Source organism: Camarhynchus parvulus, chromosome 2 (genome assembly GCF_901933205.1).
Source record: "Camarhynchus parvulus chromosome 2, STF_HiC, whole genome shotgun sequence".
Lineage (NCBI taxonomy): Eukaryota > Metazoa > Chordata > Aves > Passeriformes > Thraupidae > Camarhynchus > Camarhynchus parvulus.
The window spans coordinates 68,913,455-68,933,039 of record NC_044572.1 but is presented as its reverse complement, the minus strand read 5'-3'; the positions used below and the strand labels follow the sequence as shown (position 1 = coordinate 68,933,039).

The 19,585-nt window shown below is 41.4% G+C and overlaps 1 protein-coding gene across 1 annotated transcript in view; it reads left to right on the top strand.

Annotated features, from left to right (window-relative positions):
- GMDS (GDP-mannose 4,6-dehydratase) overlaps window positions 1–19,585 on the top strand; it is a 405,686-nt gene that overhangs the window by 328,139 nt on the left and 57,962 nt on the right. Inside the window, exon 9 of the mRNA XM_030943572.1 lies at window positions 3,617–3,713. Coding sequence (XP_030799432.1) covers window positions 3,617–3,713 — 97 coding nt within the window. The remainder of the gene's footprint in view (window positions 1–3,616; window positions 3,714–19,585) is intronic.

Genomic DNA, 19,585 nt, shown 5'->3' with positions numbered 1-19,585 from the left:
ATTTTGTGTGTAGCAGAAATCAGGCCACAGATCTGAGAAACCTACACAAACGGTATATCATATTAGCTGTGGAGGAAAAGCAAAATCTTCATACGATTTTATTTTTATTTCATTTATTGTTCAGTTTCAAATGTTAAAATATTTTCTATTGGCATTTATTTCATAAATGTGATCCTTCATAAAGGTGATCGTGATAGTTTTATTTTTCATAAAGAAGCTGAGCAGCTGTAGCCTTTAGTGTGCTTGAATAGTTTTTAAATGCTATGGATTCTGTTTCTATGTAAAGATCAAGCAAGGAGATAAAATGCATAGACTTATTCAGTTTACCTTTGCTTCTGTGAAAATTTTCATTTTTATTTAATTTCTTCACCACCTCAAAAATATATGTACTTTGACTTGTTTCCTCCTCAGTTACAGCCAGACCATTTGGTCCATTTGCAGTGCTATTCCCACCCCTCCTCAATTATCCTGGCTCCCCTGTTTCCTTTCCTGCCCACCTCGAACCCTACCAGGTGGGTACCCCAGCTTTTCATCCTCATAAAATCTTCTATACCTCTGGATGTTTTCATTGCTTGAAGCTTGGTATCTCACTGAATAGTTATAGGAGATGAAAAGTAATTGGAACCTCCAAAAATAAAAAAGCCAAAGAAGCATTCATCAACACTGATAATAAGTATTGTAACAGTAGTGATATGTTAATGATAATAGATATGAAATTAGCCATAAATTAAATGCAATCCATCGCACTGTAAATCCAGAGTTTAAAAGCTCTTGATGTGAGGAAGTTTTCAAGCAAGTAAACCTGCTCGTGCATTTGAATCTTAGTTTTATGGAAGATTGTGAGTTCACTGATAGCAGTGGAATCCACCAGGGCTGACCATTGGCCATCACCCCGAGCAATCCCAAAGCACCCACCTCCATCAGCGAGGCACTCAACATGGAAGTGTAGATGCAAAGGGCATCAAACCTGCTCTGTCAGGAGCAGTTCCATGGTCCCACCCATCCTTCTCCAGGTGCAGGACATGCTGGCACACGGCTGAGGCCACCAGCTGTGACAAGAAGCCCATCCCTTGCTGCAGTGGGAGGGTGAAGCCAGGCAGTGTGGGGCAGGCAGTGGCCTCGCTGCAGAGGCTCCAGGAGCAGCGTTCTGTGCAAATCCTGCACCAGGCCACTGGGTGCCTGCATGGGAGCTCTGGGCTTTGGCACCAGCTGGGCTTGCAGGAATCCACTCCCTGTCCTCCATAAATTTAGCCCAGTCCTGATGAGCCAAACTTTCTCCAGCCAGGGATCCATTGTGTTTCCCCCAGTTTACACAAGGCTGTTTTGGTGCCTGTGTGGGCATCTGCCCTGTGGAGCAGCAAGCTGGGTAGTCTTTGTGGCTGGAGCTAGCTGAAACCACAGCACAACGTGAGGGTTCCCCATGCCCCTTTCCACCATGCTCATGCTTCAGGATAATTTGGCATGACATTTTCCAGTCAAAAATTCTGACTGCAATTTGGCTATAAATTAAGAGGTTTTGGTGTGGTTTTTTTCTCTTGCCTTGTGGTTTGAGGGAGAGAGGAGGGGGAGTTGGTTGGCAAAATGGATGTCTTGGTTCTGGTGTCAGGCTGGCCCCCACACAGTCCCTTTTATCAGCTGTATGATGATCCCAGCTGTGAGCGTGGAGGTGCCAGGAGTAATTAGAAGTGCAGCTATCAAATGTTACTTTGTTCACAATGAGAAGAGCGTCTTTTTTTTTTTTTCCCTCCTTGTGAACTTTTCACATTACTGGGCTGAACAAATCGGGTGGAGATTTCTCCTCAAGCTATTTCTATTGTTATATAACTTTGATAGCAACGTTAAGTGAGTCTTTACTGGCTGGCTGAGCCTTCTGGAGCCTTTTGGGTGTTAAATGGGGTTCTCTGCTCAGTGACCTCCAACAACAACTGACGTCTCCTGATCTAAGAGCTTCCTGTTGTTTTACTGGGGCCGGTTGGTTTTCTATTAAGCTCATTTGAGTCCTGCACATTTTTACCCTCTGCCCTTTAAAGGGAGGGACTAATGTTAGTTTTGGCTTCTGAATGAAAACTTTGCAGTTCAGGCTCACAACAGAGCAACTGCAAAAAATAAAAAGAAGAAAGAAATTTAAATTATAAATCGTCTTTGGCATAATGGCATGCCCCATTAACAGCTGACTTCACTGTCACTATTATCTGTAGGACATTATTTCAATGTGAAGTGTTCCCAGTATCAAGCATCCTACAGGCTTTGCTAGTCATTCAAAAGTCATGAGCTGTGCTTAAAAATGTGTGAGATTTAAGAACTTGCAATAGTGCATATTTGGTATTTCCTTCTGCCTTTCAGTGTTTAAACCTTCATGGGTACACAGAGGTCACATTTTCAGATTTTTCTCCTTAGCCCTCAGGGCTAGAAACTCCAAAATGAAGGCTGAGATTGTCAAAGAATTAAATTCTTCTAGGAGCTTGAGGGGGCAGGGGAGCAAGGAGAAATCATATCTGTGAGAAAATCCCAAGAGCTGGGAGAAAAATTAGTAAGTGGGATGCTAGGAGTGCTTTTATTTCCTTGCTGGTGACTGAGGCTAAATAGCCTAAATCACAGTGCTGATTTAATTTATACAGATTTTACTTAAACATTAAAAAAAACTAGAGGATTTCATCATCACATTCTTAAGCCAAGCTGCTTCAGAGCCCCATGGTGTATATATACTTAAAAGCAAAACGCAAAGAGAGGATAGAATTTCAATCATAACTCTGGATTTTCTTTATTCAGTGGGTGATGTTTGATGCACTGATGTACATTCCTACACGTGTCATCTGGAGCATTTATTTGGAGTGGGAGCATTGTCCCCGGGCTTCCAGGCTGCAGCCTGACCTCCCCAAAGGCAGAGCCTAGTCATCCACCCGTTCCTCTTCTGCTGCTCCTGAAACCAGGACAGTCCCCAAGAAAATACTTCACAGCACAACCAGATCACATGAATTACAGCAAATTGCAGGCTGTTCAACACATATGAAACTAATTTGGACTGAGGGAGCTGGCTTTCAGCTCACAGGTAGCAAGCAGAGTTTACAATACATGTATGTGGAGTGCCATGTCGAGGTAGGGCCGAAAACCCAAGAACTGTTTTTGTTTTGTTTTTTCTAGTTAAGCACAAATTAAATTATGCAGCTTAATGCTATTCAAACAGAGCTTCACGTCTATAAAATTAACAGATTAAGGAGTTCCTGAAAGTATTGGCCAAAATACAAGAATTAAAAGTATTTTAAGAAAACAGCTTTGAACCAATCCACAAATGAAAAACCTCACTGTCGTATTTATTTACAGATACATGAGACATTCTGAAATCAGGGCATTTTATTTTCCCTTAGCATTATGTGTTTAATTTGGAAGTCCTGTATTTTAGACCTTCCACTGAATCAAAAACCAAAACAAAGACTTCAAAAGCCATTGTTACTCTATTCAAGTCTAAACTCTCCCTTTGTTCCTTTAGCTAATGAGTTTATACTGTCCTGCAGGGAGAATTGACACCAACCTCAAGTAAATGAAAGCAGGCCAAATGTTGGTAAGATCAGAGCACTAAAGTAATTATGGGTTGATTAAATGTTTATCTTCTTTACAGGTGGGAAGGGAAGAATGAGAATGAAGTGGGACGATGCAAAGAGACTGGCAAGATTCATGTGACAGTCAATCACAAGTACTACAGGCCAACTGAAGTGGTAAGAAAATGCCCTCTCTTAGCTTTGCAAATGAATAATCCAATCACTCAGCCAATAAATTGCTGCATTTGGCCAGCAGTCTGTGAAAACGGGTTAATTGCACTCCTGCTGCCAGCTTTTAGAGCTCTAAATTAGCCTGCTTGCTGGCCCCTCGCAGCCAGCTACCTGGGAAGAAGCAAGGAGCAGGCGGGAGGAGCGGGTGGCCCTCGCACAGGGACACTGCTCCTCTTTGGTCACCCTCCCGAGCGGGAGAGGCGGTGCTGAGGGGCTAAAACATCATGTGGGAAACAAGACAAAGCATAAACCAGCTCCTTGTGAATGGGAATACGGCCGTCTCTTCTCCAGCTGCAAGCAGGGAAAGCAGAAGGAGGAGGGCACTGATGGGTTTGGTTACAAAGTACCACTCTGTGTTTTCACGGTAGTGTTTCAGCTCCAGCCACTGAGTGTCCGCTGTCCAGCTTACATCTGGGTGGGGTAACTGTGGGTTCTGCAAAATTCTGGTTTAGGTGTGCTCGTGTGCTTTGGAGAGTCCCACTCAGCAAATGCCCATTTGCAGAACACACTTTTACTCCAAGGAATGCCTCAGTGAAATGTAGCAGGGGTGCTAAGCTAGCACATGCTGCTGGCAAGATCAAATCCCCAACCCTTGTGCTCCAATCACCTCCTGAGGATTCTGGGAGAGGGAAAAAACCAGCAGTATTTCCAGGTCAGGCAGGATGGTGGCAATGCACAGAGATGGTACAGGATGAAGCCTGGGTTCAGGACACAGGGAACAATAGCCCCAGTTGTGTTAGGTGGGAGTGGGTGTACCCAGGAGAGGATTTTTCCTCTCCTGGGGAGAGTGACACAAGCCCCACTGGCTGCTGACACAGCATCATCTGTCAGTGTGCCCATTCAGAAGAGCTGTGTGATTCGAGCATGGGGGTGACAAGAGCACCTTTGTGTTGTTGACGCAGATTGCAGGGTGGGAGTAGGGGCTGCTGTTTGGAAGTGGACGTGGGTTCTAAAACTAAAATTCAGAGGGGAACAGAGACTTTCATGTTTGTTAAAAAGGGCTGGACCTGTGTATCAGAATCAAATGCTAGGAAGTCATTAAGAGCTGTCTGTCATTCTGTGCTGTGGTAAGGTGTCAGGGTGATAAGGAGGACAGAGACAAAAGGACTTGCGAAACAGGAAAAGGACACTTGACCCAACAAGTCTGTGCTTTGTGAGACCCACTTTCCTGATTTGTCATACCTCTTACTAGCAAGTACATATTCACTCCTCAAAATTCATTATTAGTATGGAGCTCTTTGGAAGTCCTCACTGTAGTTTCGTATTATTCATGTGCTCAGATGTTTTCTGCTGAAATAGTGCTGCCCGTGGTCCTCTTCCTCTCTGTTCCTATTGGTCTCCCTCTGGGAACACAGTTTCTGCATTTTAAATTCAGCTCATAATAATAACTGGTTTGAGACAGTGCATAAGCACACATCCCTCAGGAATACATTTCTAGTGGCTCCATACACGAGAATAGGGAGGAATTCGAATACAGAGTGGAGTGTGGGTTTGAAATAGGGCTGTGTATACCCACAGGAGATGTTTGATGCTTATCTGAAATTACCTGGTTTCTCATAGGACAGCTTCCCTTGAATGAGGGCTCCATCTCTATCTTCCAGTACCCTCATCTTGCCTTGCTTTTAATGCAGTCCCGACTTGGTTCCTGTCTGTTCTTCCTTCCTGTTCTGTGGAACCCAGGAAGGCTATGAAGCTGCTCAAGTATGATCAAGGTAGAAGCACAAAGTGAAGTACCTTTGTCCTAAGGAGCATGCAGAGGAACTCTGAGGGAGCTCTTCTATGAAGAGATGTGATATCCTTTTTCTGCCATCAGTTTCCTTTTTAGATCATCTCAGGATGGATAACCAAAATGGCTTTCTCCTTTTTTTTTTTTTTTTTTATTCTAATTTGATTTCCATTTCTTGCCAAAAGCAGGCAAACTACTGTTTGTTTCACTCAGGGAATCACATCTGTGCAATTCAAAATACTAGAACAAACCCCAATCCATCACAAGAAAGCAAGGAAGAGCAATGAAATAACTACAATGGACTGACAGCGCGTGTCCCCTGCTGCCACTTGCACCAATACTGCCAAAGGCAAGAAAGCCTCAGGTTGACATTTTGGGAGGAGGCTTAGCCAGTTCAGTTAACAGCAATTCTGCTGTTGAATCACAGCTGACACCGAAAATCTGATGCTCAGATTCTCATGTCTTATTTGGAAACATTTCTGTCTGTCTCTCTAAAATTTAACATGGTATTCGGGAAATTGAAAATAAACATAATTTAATCTTGTGTACAGTCAGTTCTGACAGTGCCAATACATTCATTTGAAAACACATTTGTTTTCTTCAGTTAGTGATCCCTGGGGTCAAGGCCTCCCATTGAAAAGCTTAGCTGTACTGAAGAAGAAACCTTGAAATGTGAGACAGTCTTCTGGTCAAACTAAGTAGACCCTTTGAATGTCTTGGCTCTAAATCTCTTCACTCTGCTTTTGACTGCTGTGGGGCCCCTTGATATTTACTGGCCTTGGGAATTGTTCCTGCTAATGCTTCTAATGCCTGTCTCTCTCCTTCCTTCCTTGTGTCTTGCCAACTGCAAACCTATCAGTATCATTTCTTTCAGCTTTTATCGAATTCCTATCAGTATATTTTCTGACTCTTTTTTAAATGCTTTTGGAGGCTAACCTGCTGCAAGGATTGGGGAAAAAAATTGTTTGTTGCTTTCTTAAAATCAACAATTTTCACAGGAGCTTCATGGCAAGTTTGCTTTCTATACTGAACTTTATACACTACAAAAGGTGCTTTCACTTATTTTGCAAGCTTTTTAAGCACATGGCTAGAAAAGTCATGCTTTACATTCACCTTCTGCTCTAGGCATGTAAAGATCAGTTTCCAGTACAGTTTACTCACCTGTGAAATGTAGGTACTTCAGAAATTATCTCACTAGTCTTTTCTACTTAGAATATTCATATTATATGTAGGCAACTTAGTGTATATTTGCATTTAAATAATCTACATGGCATTCACGAAAATAATGTTGAAATAATTCTTTTTCAAAAGTTAAAAGTGAAATTCAATAAGCTGCTTGGTGAGCTGGAAACAAGCAGCCCTGCAGCACATAATGTCATAAGCATCAGGTCTCTCAACCCCAGAAGCTGGGTAGCTTTTACAGAGTTAGGGTCTGTCTTTAATTTTCTTATCTTTCAGCAGGACAATTACTATTAATTTGCATGCTTGAATTTCCCCCCAAGAATTGCACAATTGCTTCTAATTAAATTTTGCCCATTAAGGTGTTTGAATTAAAGTGCTTCTATTATTTTTGCATGGCAGAAATTAAGCTAACAGTTTCATAGGTGCTTGCTTCATTTCATTGCATTTTCCTGCAACAGTGAAGATTAACTCCAGGTCTCACTGGTCTGTCTTGTCATAACAGAACTTAGATGTGTATATCTCTCAGTTAGTAGTTTATGTCACTGTTTGAAAGGGGAAAATAAAGGAAGCCTTTCAGCCATGTGTAGATGTTGTTTTTTCCCCCAGTCTAATATTCTGCATGTGTTACAGAGAAGTCTTCCCCTTTTCTCCCACCTGTTTCTGCAGTTGTCCTATAGCTTGCCTGGCATAGGAACTGCAGGTTGGATCCGTGCATCACATTTGTTATGGGCTGGCGTGGCTGTAACTCTGAGGATGTGCACACATCATCAATGCAAATTTCCTTCCTTTAAGCAAGCCTGGAAACTCTGTCACAATGTGATGCTAATATTTAAGTAGTCATCTGGTCTCTTATTATTCTTCTTCAAAGGAAATAAAGGCATGCTAACTTGCTAACTTCTTCCTCTTTTTATATGCCTTAAGCAATTTTTCTCCCAGTCCTTTCTAGCATTGATATAAATGAAATATATTTTTATATATATATATAAAAATAAAAAATATATATGACTTCTCAAGTCCTATGTGTGTCACTTATACTAAATTTTGCATTTTTGCTTAGCTGTCTTTGGCCTCAGTTACCCTTTTTCCTCCTCGGAATTAAGCAGGACGGCTTTAAATTTCAGTCTCTTCAGATGTTTTTTAAAAATTCAGCTCTGTGTTTCCCATGTTTCATAGGATTCCAGTAAAAATTCCTTGGGGCATATCACGTTCTCCCAAAGTCAGTTTTCTTAAAGTCAAAAACAGTTCTGAATTCCTCTAAGTGCTCCTGCCCTAAAGAGCATTTAGAGTCTAATGAAACCATGATCACAAACCCCTAAATGCCCCACACTTCCACTTCAGTTTTCATACAAGTTTCATTTCCTACTCTTAAGTTCAGAGCTGTCTGTGACTGTAAACTGTTCAGATATCTGCATGAGGAAACACATGCTTCCCCTCCTCAAGGATCTTTTTGCTCATCAATGTCAATATGTGGCCTTTATTAATACTCATGAAAATGAAATGAGAGCATTTAAGGAAGAATAATCTTCAGATTATTTTCCTGTCTATTTTCCTCTAGCAGTCAGGTAAAGAAGTTGTGAACTGTCATAAAACTGGCAGTCTTCTCTTATCTGTTTTCTTTCTTCCTTGGTTCTGAAAATGTATGTCAACATCTGAAAACTATTGCCTCTGCTGTCCTTAATTCTCCTCCAAGCTGACTTTGCTTCCGTCTCAGCCAAAATGTTTATATTGTTCCTTACTTTAATCTCAATATTATCTCTGCATTGCTTTGCCATCCTCTTCCTTTTATTTGTCCCTCCTGCCAATAAAACCTGCAGTAGATTGTTTGTTTGTTTTAGTTAAGGCCTTACATATCAGGCATTTCAGAGGTATCTCTGAAAATATACATGTCAAATTCAGCCAAGTAAAATAATGATCAGTAGTAACTTGTCTCTATAGCATCTAAGAGGCACTTAACATATTTTAAATATTTCTCAGCAAGCATGAGAGAAAGGGTTTGTAGAAAAATGGCATCACTGTGTTTCCACCTCTGAAACATGTTTGGCAGAGCAGACTGCACGGTTTGAGTGATACCATTAAGCAGCAGCGCAGCTGGGGGAGAGCCTGATGGCATTGTCATTCCTAGAGGATGCCACCATCCTTGAACAGGTAGCTTTCTGCATTTTTTATTTCATCCTGATTTTGTTCATTTTGGTTCTTTCTTAGAAGAAAGGAAGATCATTATTGCAGTCAAATTTTCCTCTCAATATGTCCCCAAGCTGGAGAAGATTCAGGAGGCTCATGTCCAGTCTTGCTCCGTGTCTTGTTTAATCCTCTTAACAGACTCTTAGCAGGAGACCTGGCTCACCTCCTTTCTAGTAGGAGCAGATACCTAGTATGTGCCCCTCCAGGCCTCCCACACAGATTCTGACTTTTTTGCTTCATAATTAGCTCATTACATCACTATTAGACTGGCACATCCAGTAAAGGAATCCCTCTGGACACCGCTGCTCACACACTGTGCTTTACTCAGTTGCTTCTCTTTGCGTCATCCTGCTCCTCCTCTGCTGTGCCTCCAACAAAACATTTCTCTGGCAACTTCTACAGCTGGCTCTGTTGCCCTTCTTCTTTCACCGCCTCTTTCTTTGCTGTCATTCCTGAGGGTTTGAAACCAGCCATGTGTCATCTGTGACCTTCACATCTTCATTGATCTTCCTGAGACTCTCTGAGTCTGCTTTCCTATCCCCTAATGCCACAACCATCTGACAAGACTAGCCAGAGGAAGAGGGTGTCCTTACCTCCTGGGGTCTAGGTTGGACTTTGGCTTTTGCACCTTGGGTGTCACACCGTATGTTCGTCTACAAAATGAGTAGTTTTCCTTTGGAAATGTTCAGACTGGCTGAAGAAATCTCTGACTGATTTTGGGCAATGCAATTTTCCATTCTGAGTGGGTAAAGAGATTGCAACCCCATGGAAAAGCTGGTGTGTAAAGATAAAGCTGTCATCCAGGCCGAAGGGTTGGTGGTTTTGATTCATTGCTCATTTTTCTAAATGCTGTTGACACATAGCAATTAGTGGCAATCTTGGATGTGACGGATCTGGGCTCAACTCCCGAGAACAGATTTTTATATTAAACTTAGGTGACTAGAGGATTAAGGCTGAGGGAGAGGTGGATGAGGATAGAAGGCTGTCTACCTCCTTAATTAGACCCTATCTGATTCAGCCAGGCATCCAAGCAAGTGCTTCACTTCAAGGGCCTGAATAGTTAATAGGGACAGTTTCCATGCTAGTAGCCAAGAGTGTGTTTACGTGCATTGCTGCATCTTAATATGAAGGAGAGCAATTTATCTGAGATGGGAATTGAGAAGGCCAGCCCAAATATTGTGGGAGCTCAGGAGGTGCCAGCTGATCATTCTCGTTTGCCTGCCCCATTGTACAGTGCCTGGGAGCAGAGATGCTGAAGTAGCTCAAGACAATTTCTTTAGTCAGATTCTTTTAGGGTAGCTACACAGGCAAGAAGGAATTATACCAAGTTCATGCAGTTTGTAGTTTTAATCAACTACTGCAGCCCGTAATTCTTTTCTGCCTTCCTAGCACTGGGGGGTCTTACTGCCACCTCTTCACATGTTCGTGTTTATTCATGCACAGAAAGTCTCTTTTTATCTCACCTCTTATCCCCTTGCCTCCCCCTTCTCCTGGCCTGCCATTTGGCCTCCTCCTCCCCCTTGTTATCTCTCTCTGTTGTCTCACCCTCATTTGGACCCTTGTTTTCTTATCACTGCCTGTCCTGTGCCTGTCCCATACAAACACTCTAGCAGATGTGGTGGGAAATGCAAAGCCTCTGAAGAGAAGTCATGAAGGTGGGAGAGAGTCTGGAGCGGGCAAAAGCCATGACAGAGGTCCAGGCTCAAGCAGCACCAAGGCACATTTGTCACAACTGCTAAGTGTTCCCTCCTGACAGCAGTCTCCATCACCTACAGCCTATTGCCCATTTTCTACGAGAGATCAGACATTCAAAAGAGCCAAATTGTGGTTCAGGCCACCTTCAGATTGGTTTAATCCAACCTTCTGGAGTTTCCAGTGAGAGTGGCAGAGTGGGTCAGCACAAATCTGTTCCCATCATGGTTTTCTGAAGACCTTGGTGTCAGAGGCACTTGAGGTCACTTACACACCTGATTACTGTTCAGCTTTAAAAGTGGGAGAGTGTCTGAAGATCTGTCTCGCTTTCAGATGCTGTTTATTTTATTTTACAATGGGTTTTTAAAAGTCAAGCAATATGTTAACAATACTGTTCTCATTTTGACTGCATTTCCCACATCATTGTAACATTTTCTTTTGAGTGTGCTGTGCCAATTCAACCCTTGCAAGGGTTTTTGAATGGTAGCAGAGAATGGTAAATGACATGATTTATATGAAAATAAAAATGGCTTTTGTATACAGAGGATATGAGACAGAGGTAAGGTTTCCTTCAGTAAATCTGGAATTAAGGGCTAGTCTCGTGTCTAATTTCTCCAGCCTTAGCCAGAGCTTGCTTGCCTTCAGCTGTTTGTACTTTATTTTATGAGTGAGTGGGTGTACAAAGGAAGATGACAGCCCCAGAATGTTCATGTGTTTCATCTGAGAAGCCATGAGATGGTTGTAGTGTTGGCAATAGCAGTTTCTGCTGGGTTTGGGTCAGCAGAGGCCTTGACATCAGCCTTATTGATCATGCAGTCCTCCAGTCAGGGTTTTGCTGGGGAAATAGGTGTCTCCAGCCTGGGCATGCCATGGCGCCTCCTATTTTACTTCTTGAAAGATAGTACTTTAAGCCACTGATTCTCAAAATCCTATGCCACCTCTTGCAAAATATTTATCATTATGACTTTGGTGCTGCTGGAGATGTTATAAGAGTGAGTGCAGTTGTCCTTCTGAGGGACAGTGTGAAAGGGCCATTTGGACCAGGTTAGGAGAAATGCATAGAGGCATAGCAAGTTCTTAGGAATGAGGAGGATGTGGGGGTTTGTCTCCAAAAGCTTTCATTTCATGATTTTTCAGGTGTTTCACTGTCCGAAAATGACAGTAGGCATCTATCAATTTTTTTTATTATTTCTTTAGTTATCTGAAGTTTATTCCCCTAGAAAATGTGGGATGTTTTAACTTCACCTCTGGAAAAAAAAAAAAAAGTAAAAAATGTTCTGCTAACAAAAAAAAAATCAAAATTGTCCCTTCAGTTTTTCTAAGGAAAGCTTAATTTGGAGGGGAAGAATGCACTTTTCTAGGGGAGTCAAGACTTTTTTTCATTTAGTCTTAGACATCTTCTGTCTCCCAAAAGAAGTCAACAAGGAGATTTTGTTCAGACTCATCCCTGTCCTTCACCATTTGCTGTTTCTCTCAAAAGGGAAAATAGTTGAAAGGAGGTGGGAGTTTGGAAGTGGTTGTTTAAGAAAATAAACCTTCACCTTTCCCCTCTCTCACCTTTTGAGTCATCATTTGTAAATTAACAACTTCATGAAGGAGGCATGAATAGGTGGGACCTTTGCTGTTATTGCTACTCTGTGATGATGATGATGTTGAGGAGTGCTTGTTGAGTGATGTTGAGGATTAGCTTCTGTATCTTCTTGTCTCATATTTGTATTCCAGAAAAAAACCCATAACCATGATTCAGATTGCATCAGAACTTAAAAACCTTTTACACTGTTGATTGGCTTTTAGTATCCCTAATACTTCCCTTGTGTTCAAGAAGAGCTTGTATGGTTAAATAGCAGGGGAAACTGAGCCTTGTAGATATAAACAGCTTTTAGAAAATGAGGGAGGGTGGGGGAGGACAAGTGTTGTTGCTGAATAAAACCTGAGAAGAATTATCTCTGTGTCAAAAACATCTACAGTATTTGTCATGAATCAGGAAATGGTTCTTCATGCCCATCTTGGGTGTTCCCCAAATTGTCTGATGTCCCAGCTGGATGGGTGAAAGAGAATACAGTAATTATCTGCAGGGCAGGAGAGACTTAAACATTAAGAGCTTTATGCCTTGGATCAGCTGGAATTTTTGCTCATTCCTCACATATAGTCTCTGAGCTCACCAAAGCGGACAATATGAAAAATATTAACAGGATTCAAGAAGACATTAGTAATAGATTAAAAGTGCATGCCTCTCTTGTGAGACTTTTTCTTTCTTGATTTTTTTCCTTTCAGTCAAAAAATTCTAAAGGTGAGTAGGTGAAGTCAATTTTAATAATTCACAGACGATTATACATCTATTTCTTGTTTGACAGAGCTAGTGTTTAAACTATTAGCATTGTCTGGCATAACATGAAACAGGATCAGTCACTCATCTCTTTGAAACCTCTAACCTGGCCTCATTTGAATATCTTCCTTCCAGCTTTGCCAGTACATTTTAATAGTCTTCATGGAGCTCTCAGCTGCCTTGTGACTACAGAATTTATCTACCAGTTTGTGGTTAGGAGCAGAGTAAGACAGCCCCATTCCTCATCGTGTTTTCGGCATGCAATGACACAGAAACCTCAGTGCTACAGATAGCCATTGAAATTCGAAACAGACCACTCAACTGCTGCACAGAAATGGGTTTTTAAATCAGATTTCCTTTCTGGAACTGTGCTCTGTAGTTTTTGAAAGCAGCCTTTACTTTGTTTTTTTACTTTCTCCAAATTGCTGAACTGGTACTACCTTGCAGTCATGCTTTGTATTGATTAGCTGTAAGGGGAACAGTGGAATAACAATAAAGAAAACAAAACAAAAAAGATTTAAAATAGGACACCTGCCTGTTTTTTTTAATAGTGGTCTGTGACAAGCTCATGTTTATAATTCCCTACATCTCTTACTGAGTTAATAGTTGCAGACCCTAATTTTAAAAATTTCTAGATTAGGTAATTAAGACTTGAATTGCTTTTGTTCTTGCTTTTAATTCTGTTTGACTGATAAAATACTATGCTTCTATCTTCTGATTTTGGAAGCAAAATCATAAATTGAAGCTTCTTTACAATAACCAAAACTTCTGACTAAAGTAATTGGCTGCCACTATGGTTTTTCCTCAGATAACAGATGTAAATTTCCAAACCTCTAATCTTTGGCAGCACTTTCCTCTTGATCCAAGTTTTTGTTTCCATGTGTTGGTGGCGATAAAAAAGTGGGTTACAAAGGCAAAATTGGAAACAGAGGAAATGTGAGGTTTTAGGAAAAGCTCAGGTAGGGCCAAGTTTGCTCTGTCTACTGTTTTTATAGCTATGAAACAAAGCCTATTAGGGCCTCTTCTTATACAACAGTGTCACCACTGATCACACATTGTGACATTTGCTCCTCACTAAAAACAATTCTTCTGTAGTGCTAATCCTATAAAATCACCACAAGTCTTTTATCCTGCACATAGTTGGCTGAAAGGCCTTGTAGAAAAGTATCCAAGGTAGTATTTAGGTGCATTATTCTTGACCTTCCTTTCTCTGTCTCCTCCCCAGGGTGCTTATTGGTATTGTCTTTGTATTTTGCATATTTGTTAGATGCCTTCTGGATGGCTTCTGGGCTTAAAATAAAGGGCAAAATTAATCTTGACTGATGAAGTGAATCCCAAGAGTGAGATAGCTCAGGTATTATAAACAAAAAGTTGTCAGGAGTAGAATATTACTTGCCCTATAGGTAAGCCACCCACCTCTATAATAATTCAACAGCTGTATGGCATAAATAAATGCAAGGGTAAGGGGGACACAAGAGTGAAAACAAAAGCCCAGGAAGGTGTGTTATTCACTACAATAGAGATCCACAGCAGTGAAGACTTATGAGCCACAGGGAGTTGGAGATGGATGACAGGCCGTTTGTGTGCTGGAAAGCTCACAAGAAGTATTCTTATTTTTGCCTTCTAGTATTAGCAACCACAATTAATTCTGCTTTGGCTTAACTGCTGAATGGAATTAAGGAAAAAAATTACTTCATTAAGATCTTAAATATGGCTTTGAGAAGGATTTCTAATGCCTGCTGTCTTTGATACCCTTGATAACATAGCTTGCTATGACTGAGAATACCATGGATGCAAACATCTACATCCAGTAGCCATGTCAGCTGGGATATACTTCCAGAGAAAGCAGGTTTTGAGGCCATGCTTGTTGGGTGAAAAACTTCTGGGGAAAACCCTTCATATATGCAGGTACACGACAGCTTGCGTACTTGTGGGTTTTCTAAGGATCAGCATTATATACCAGAGTTCATCAAATGGCCATTTTGTACATTGGCATGCAGACAACTTATGACTTACCAGGACTTTGAGCTAGGAGGGACTGCTTAGAAATGTGACAAAGTGGTTGGAGTCATTGCTTTTGGCTGCGACTACCAAGTATTGTCCTATTTATCACAGAAAGAGAAAAGAGTCTGCTGCAGTGGTCAGAGGAATGTAATCAATAACTCTTTTTCCATACACGAACCAAAGAATGCCAATGCCAGCTAGAGACAGAAGGAACTAAGCACATTAGTCGTGAATGCCCCCTTGGTTTGTATACCAATTTTTCCCTTTCTGCTGACCACATTTTTTCCTGTAAAGCCTGCAGAATCTGGGTTATCCCTCAATGTCTTTTTTAACTGCCAAGAACTCAGAGAAACACTGTTTACAGAGCAAAACCTCAAAACCTCTACAGTCTCCTCAAACACTGGGTGATATGAAGGCTTTCTCAGGGTTCCTGTGCAACCTGTCAAAGACACCTCAGGAGATTGGCATGCTCCAGTTGAGGTATCACACTTGTGTGTCAGTTCCAAAGGCCATAGATTCTTAAGGCACAGAAATGAACTTGATATAAAGTTTGTCTTCAGGAAAATGTTCACTTTGGATTGAAGTTCAAAGTGAATGAATACCCAGTTAGAATTTTTTCCATTTCCTTTTTATTCATTGTTCAGCACATCAACTTACCAGATTTTTATCTTCTCATAAAAAGTACCATCTAACCAATTACAGTGATCTGTGTAGAAATGCACCTTGAAGAAAAGCATTCTGTTGATGTAAATGATTGTAGCTTGGACTTTGACTATTAGAGAAATTCCTGAATAGTAAGGAAAGGGAGAGTTAGACACGTCTGTAAGGAAACCAATTTAAACTGTAATGCTCATGGGAAGAGATGACTTGACAATGCGGTGGTGGAGATAAACAGACTCATTTCTGTAAAAAGGGTGTTGACAAGCAGTGATTTTTGGGAAGCCTCCAGACAGAGTCCAGAATACTCCAGACTTTGACTTTAGGGATTTAGGCAATATAAAAATTATTATTAAAAAAAAAAGAAGGCAACTCAAGCATTTACATCAGCTGTCCCTGCAGCTTTTTTGTTTTTCCTTTTTTTTTCACATACTTTTGTTCTATTAAACATTTCCAGAAACATTGTACAGTTAAGCCTAGCACTGTGAAAAGGACTAATATCCTCTTTTGATAAACTCTTCCTGTGTTGCTGTTCTGTCAAATTGAGTATATGTTAGCTTCACATTTAGGCTTCTTCAGAAGAACAGAATATGTAGGGTCTTCAGCCTGACAGACCTCACATGGACCTGAACTGTAATAATCCCACTGAGTATTATATTGTTGAGTATGAAGTGGCCTTGAATATTCTCATGGCCTTAGGCATAGATACAGAGATGGCTCCCTCCAAAACCAAGTTCCAGGCAGGCTGACAAAATAATTTCCTTATGTCCCATAGTGTTTTGCTTTGGTTTGTTCACATAACCCACATTAATTTTTATTTTGCCTAAAAAGGCAGTGCTTTGTGGAGAGGCAGCTTACAAGCATCCTGTTTTGTTGCTTCTGTTTTGCCCCCTCTGCAAAACACCCCACTGATTGCTGCTGCAAAGAAAGCAGATTCCTCTTTCTGTACCCTCATATCCCTCCTGAAAACTCTCTTGTTGCCTTCAAAAATCACTGCATACCAGTGATGTGCTGTGACTTCTGGAGCATCTTGATGACCACTGTTGTTTGTTGTTGCCTTCTCACACTGTGTCTCTGCTTATTTGTGCTCCATTTCCTGCACTGTGGGCATGGGAATGCAACTTGACTTAGTGATTCAGGCTGAGCAAAGGAGAAAAATCTAGTCACAGTGTGAAATGCTTCAGTGCAGCAGAAACAGGGTAAATTATCTCATATAAAAGCTGTTTGTCATGGTAGCAGTATGACTTCATGTTGTTAGCTGGTTCAGTATGTACAGCATGGCCTTGGATTATGAACATTTTGTGCAGGAAAACCAACATTTTGGTTCTGATTTGTAGCATAGCCAGAGCAGGAAGGTCTTGGGTGATGGCAGAGGTTTGCAGACACAGGCTGTAATAATCACCATTTCTCTGTAAAGATTTTGGAGAAACATATGTGGGAAACTATTTATTACATCTGTTAAGATTCTGCCCCATAAATGCTGACTTTCACCTGCCTGCAAAAGCTGAAGGAAGCATACCAAGCCTAGATTGGTGTCTGGGTAACAAGACAGCTTTTCAGTGCCCTGAGACCCAAGGAGCTGGTCCTCTTGCTGGAAATTTTTTGGATACCATCTTTAAATGTTTTGCAGTATTTTTATTAGTACTTTCCACTCTTTGGTGGATCAATGGAAGTCTGTTCTGAAATTTTAGGCACTTCTTTCTTTGCAGTAGCATTTCAAATTAATGGTCTGCAACAGTAAACTTACATATTTGTACTGAGACATTTTTTAAATATAAAGCTCTCATGTTCCTGCAGTAAAGGAAGATCCAAAGAAAATGAGAATATCTGGCACTCCAGTCTCCACTATCAGCTCATTAGCCAATTCTGCAAATTTATTCTTCATGTGGAAAAAATGTTGTGACGTAGTGGCTTGTTGGCTGTATCATGCAAGTGTTACGCTGGTAACTCTGTTACTATAAATTTCAAACCAGTGCATATTTTCAGCTATTGCAAGGTATCTTTATGAACAGTCCTGGTGGCATACTTTAGTAACATATATTTTAGATTCAAAGCACTGGAGCTGCTATTGGCAGTAAATATGATTTCATCCAGCCCTTATGTGGATTGTTTAGTACCTGGCTTTTTCTCTTTCAGAAAGATGCAGTCAGAATCATGGAATAGAATCATAGAGTATCCTGAGTTGGGTGGGACCCACAAGGATCATCAAAGCCGCACTCCCAGCCCTGCACAGCATACCCCAAGAGTCACACCATGTGCCTGAGGGCATTTTCAAAATACTTCTTGACCTCAGACAGGCTCAGTGCTGTGACCGCTTCCCTGGGGAGCCTGTTCCAGTGCCCAGCCATCCTCTGAATGAAGAAACTTTTCCTGATATCCAACCTAAACCTCCCCCAGTTCAGCTTCAGGCCATTCCCTCAGGTCCAGTCACTGGTCATAAGAACGAAGAGATCAGTGCCTACCCCTCCTCTTCCCCTCATGAAGAAGTTGTAACTGTAATGAGCTCTTCCCTCAGTCTCCTCTTCTCCAGGCTGAACAAGTCAAATGACCTCAGCTGCTCCTCATATGGATTCCCCTCCAGACCCTTCAACATCCTCATGGCCCTCCTTGGGATGCTCTCTAACAGCTTTATATCCTTCTTATATTGTGGCACCCAAAACTGCCCCCAGCACTGGAGGTGAGGCTGCCCCAGCTCAGAGCAGAGCAGGACAATCCCCTCCCTTGCCTGCCTGGCCATGCTGTGCCTGATGCCCCCAGGACAACCCAGGCTGCCCCTCCTGGCTGCCAGGGCACTGCTGGTTCATGTTCAGCTTGCCACTGACCAGGACCCCCAGGTCCCTTTCCATGGGGCTACTCTCCATCCTCTGGTTGCCCAGTTTGCACATCAAGTACCTAATAGATCCAAATACACCTACCTTGTTGTTTTCTATTAAATATTGCAAACTTATATTAAGGATCAGTTTGTCATTGATTTGCTGTGACCCTTGGGGAGTTTTATATGATTTCTGATGCTACAGACTTGGGAAGTTTTGTGCAGGGAGCTGGGAACTCATTTTCATTTAAACTGCGACATACCCATATTTCTACAAGAAAATGGGCTTTACAGAGGAAGTTTATTATTACCAAACTACTTGAGTGAAGGCTTAGGTATCAGATTATTTCTGCTAATGGCAATGTCATGTGGAGTCTGTACAGTATTTTTGCAGGGCTGAGGCTTGTCCCCCATCCTGTTTCTTTTCAGTATGTGCTGATGCACTGGATGACTTACACCCCTCTGTTAAGATACACTGTCTTCATACTTTATTATTCTCCCTAGTCTTACACTTAATTCTCTGCATTTTTGTTATCTAATCATCCATTTTCCGATAACATCATTAGTCATTCCACTATTTTCCTTCCTCTTTCCCTTCAATTGTCTGTTGTCACTCCTTTTTAAATGCATTTAGACATTGCATTTTTACTGTTACATCTCTTCAGAGCTAAAATACTTCTGTTTTATTTAATGGGGTTTTTTTTCCTCAAAAGAAATATGAGACTCTTGCCCCAGAACACTAACTCCCCACTTCTGTTACTCCCCAGCACCTATACTGCTCTCTGTTTTTGCTGCCCAGCTAGCTGAACATGCAAGTGTCTTCTCAATCTTTTTGCACAACCAGAACTTCAGGTTTTATTCTAGGAGATGCCTTTTAAAAGCATCTCCAAGAATCCAAGAGCAAAAACAAAAAAAACCCCACATGCCTGGAAATACTCTACTGTGAAAAGAAGGAAAAGAACCCAGCTTCTTGGTGTAGGCTGTTGTCAGGAATTTTTTTTTCCCAGATATTGGTAAGTAAGTGAAACAGAACTTGATTTGGTGCTCATTCTTGATGAAATGCATGTGTCATGCACATGCATGTGCTTTCTCTCTCTTTCTTCTCTGTTTAAATCCCGTTTAAACAGTGCTCAGTGACTGCTGGGAGTTGTAATCCATGTGCAACTCTGTCATGAGGCAAACACCAGCTGGAGGGACGGCCCTGCAGTCTGCAACCACTTGAGTTGCTGAGGAGTCAT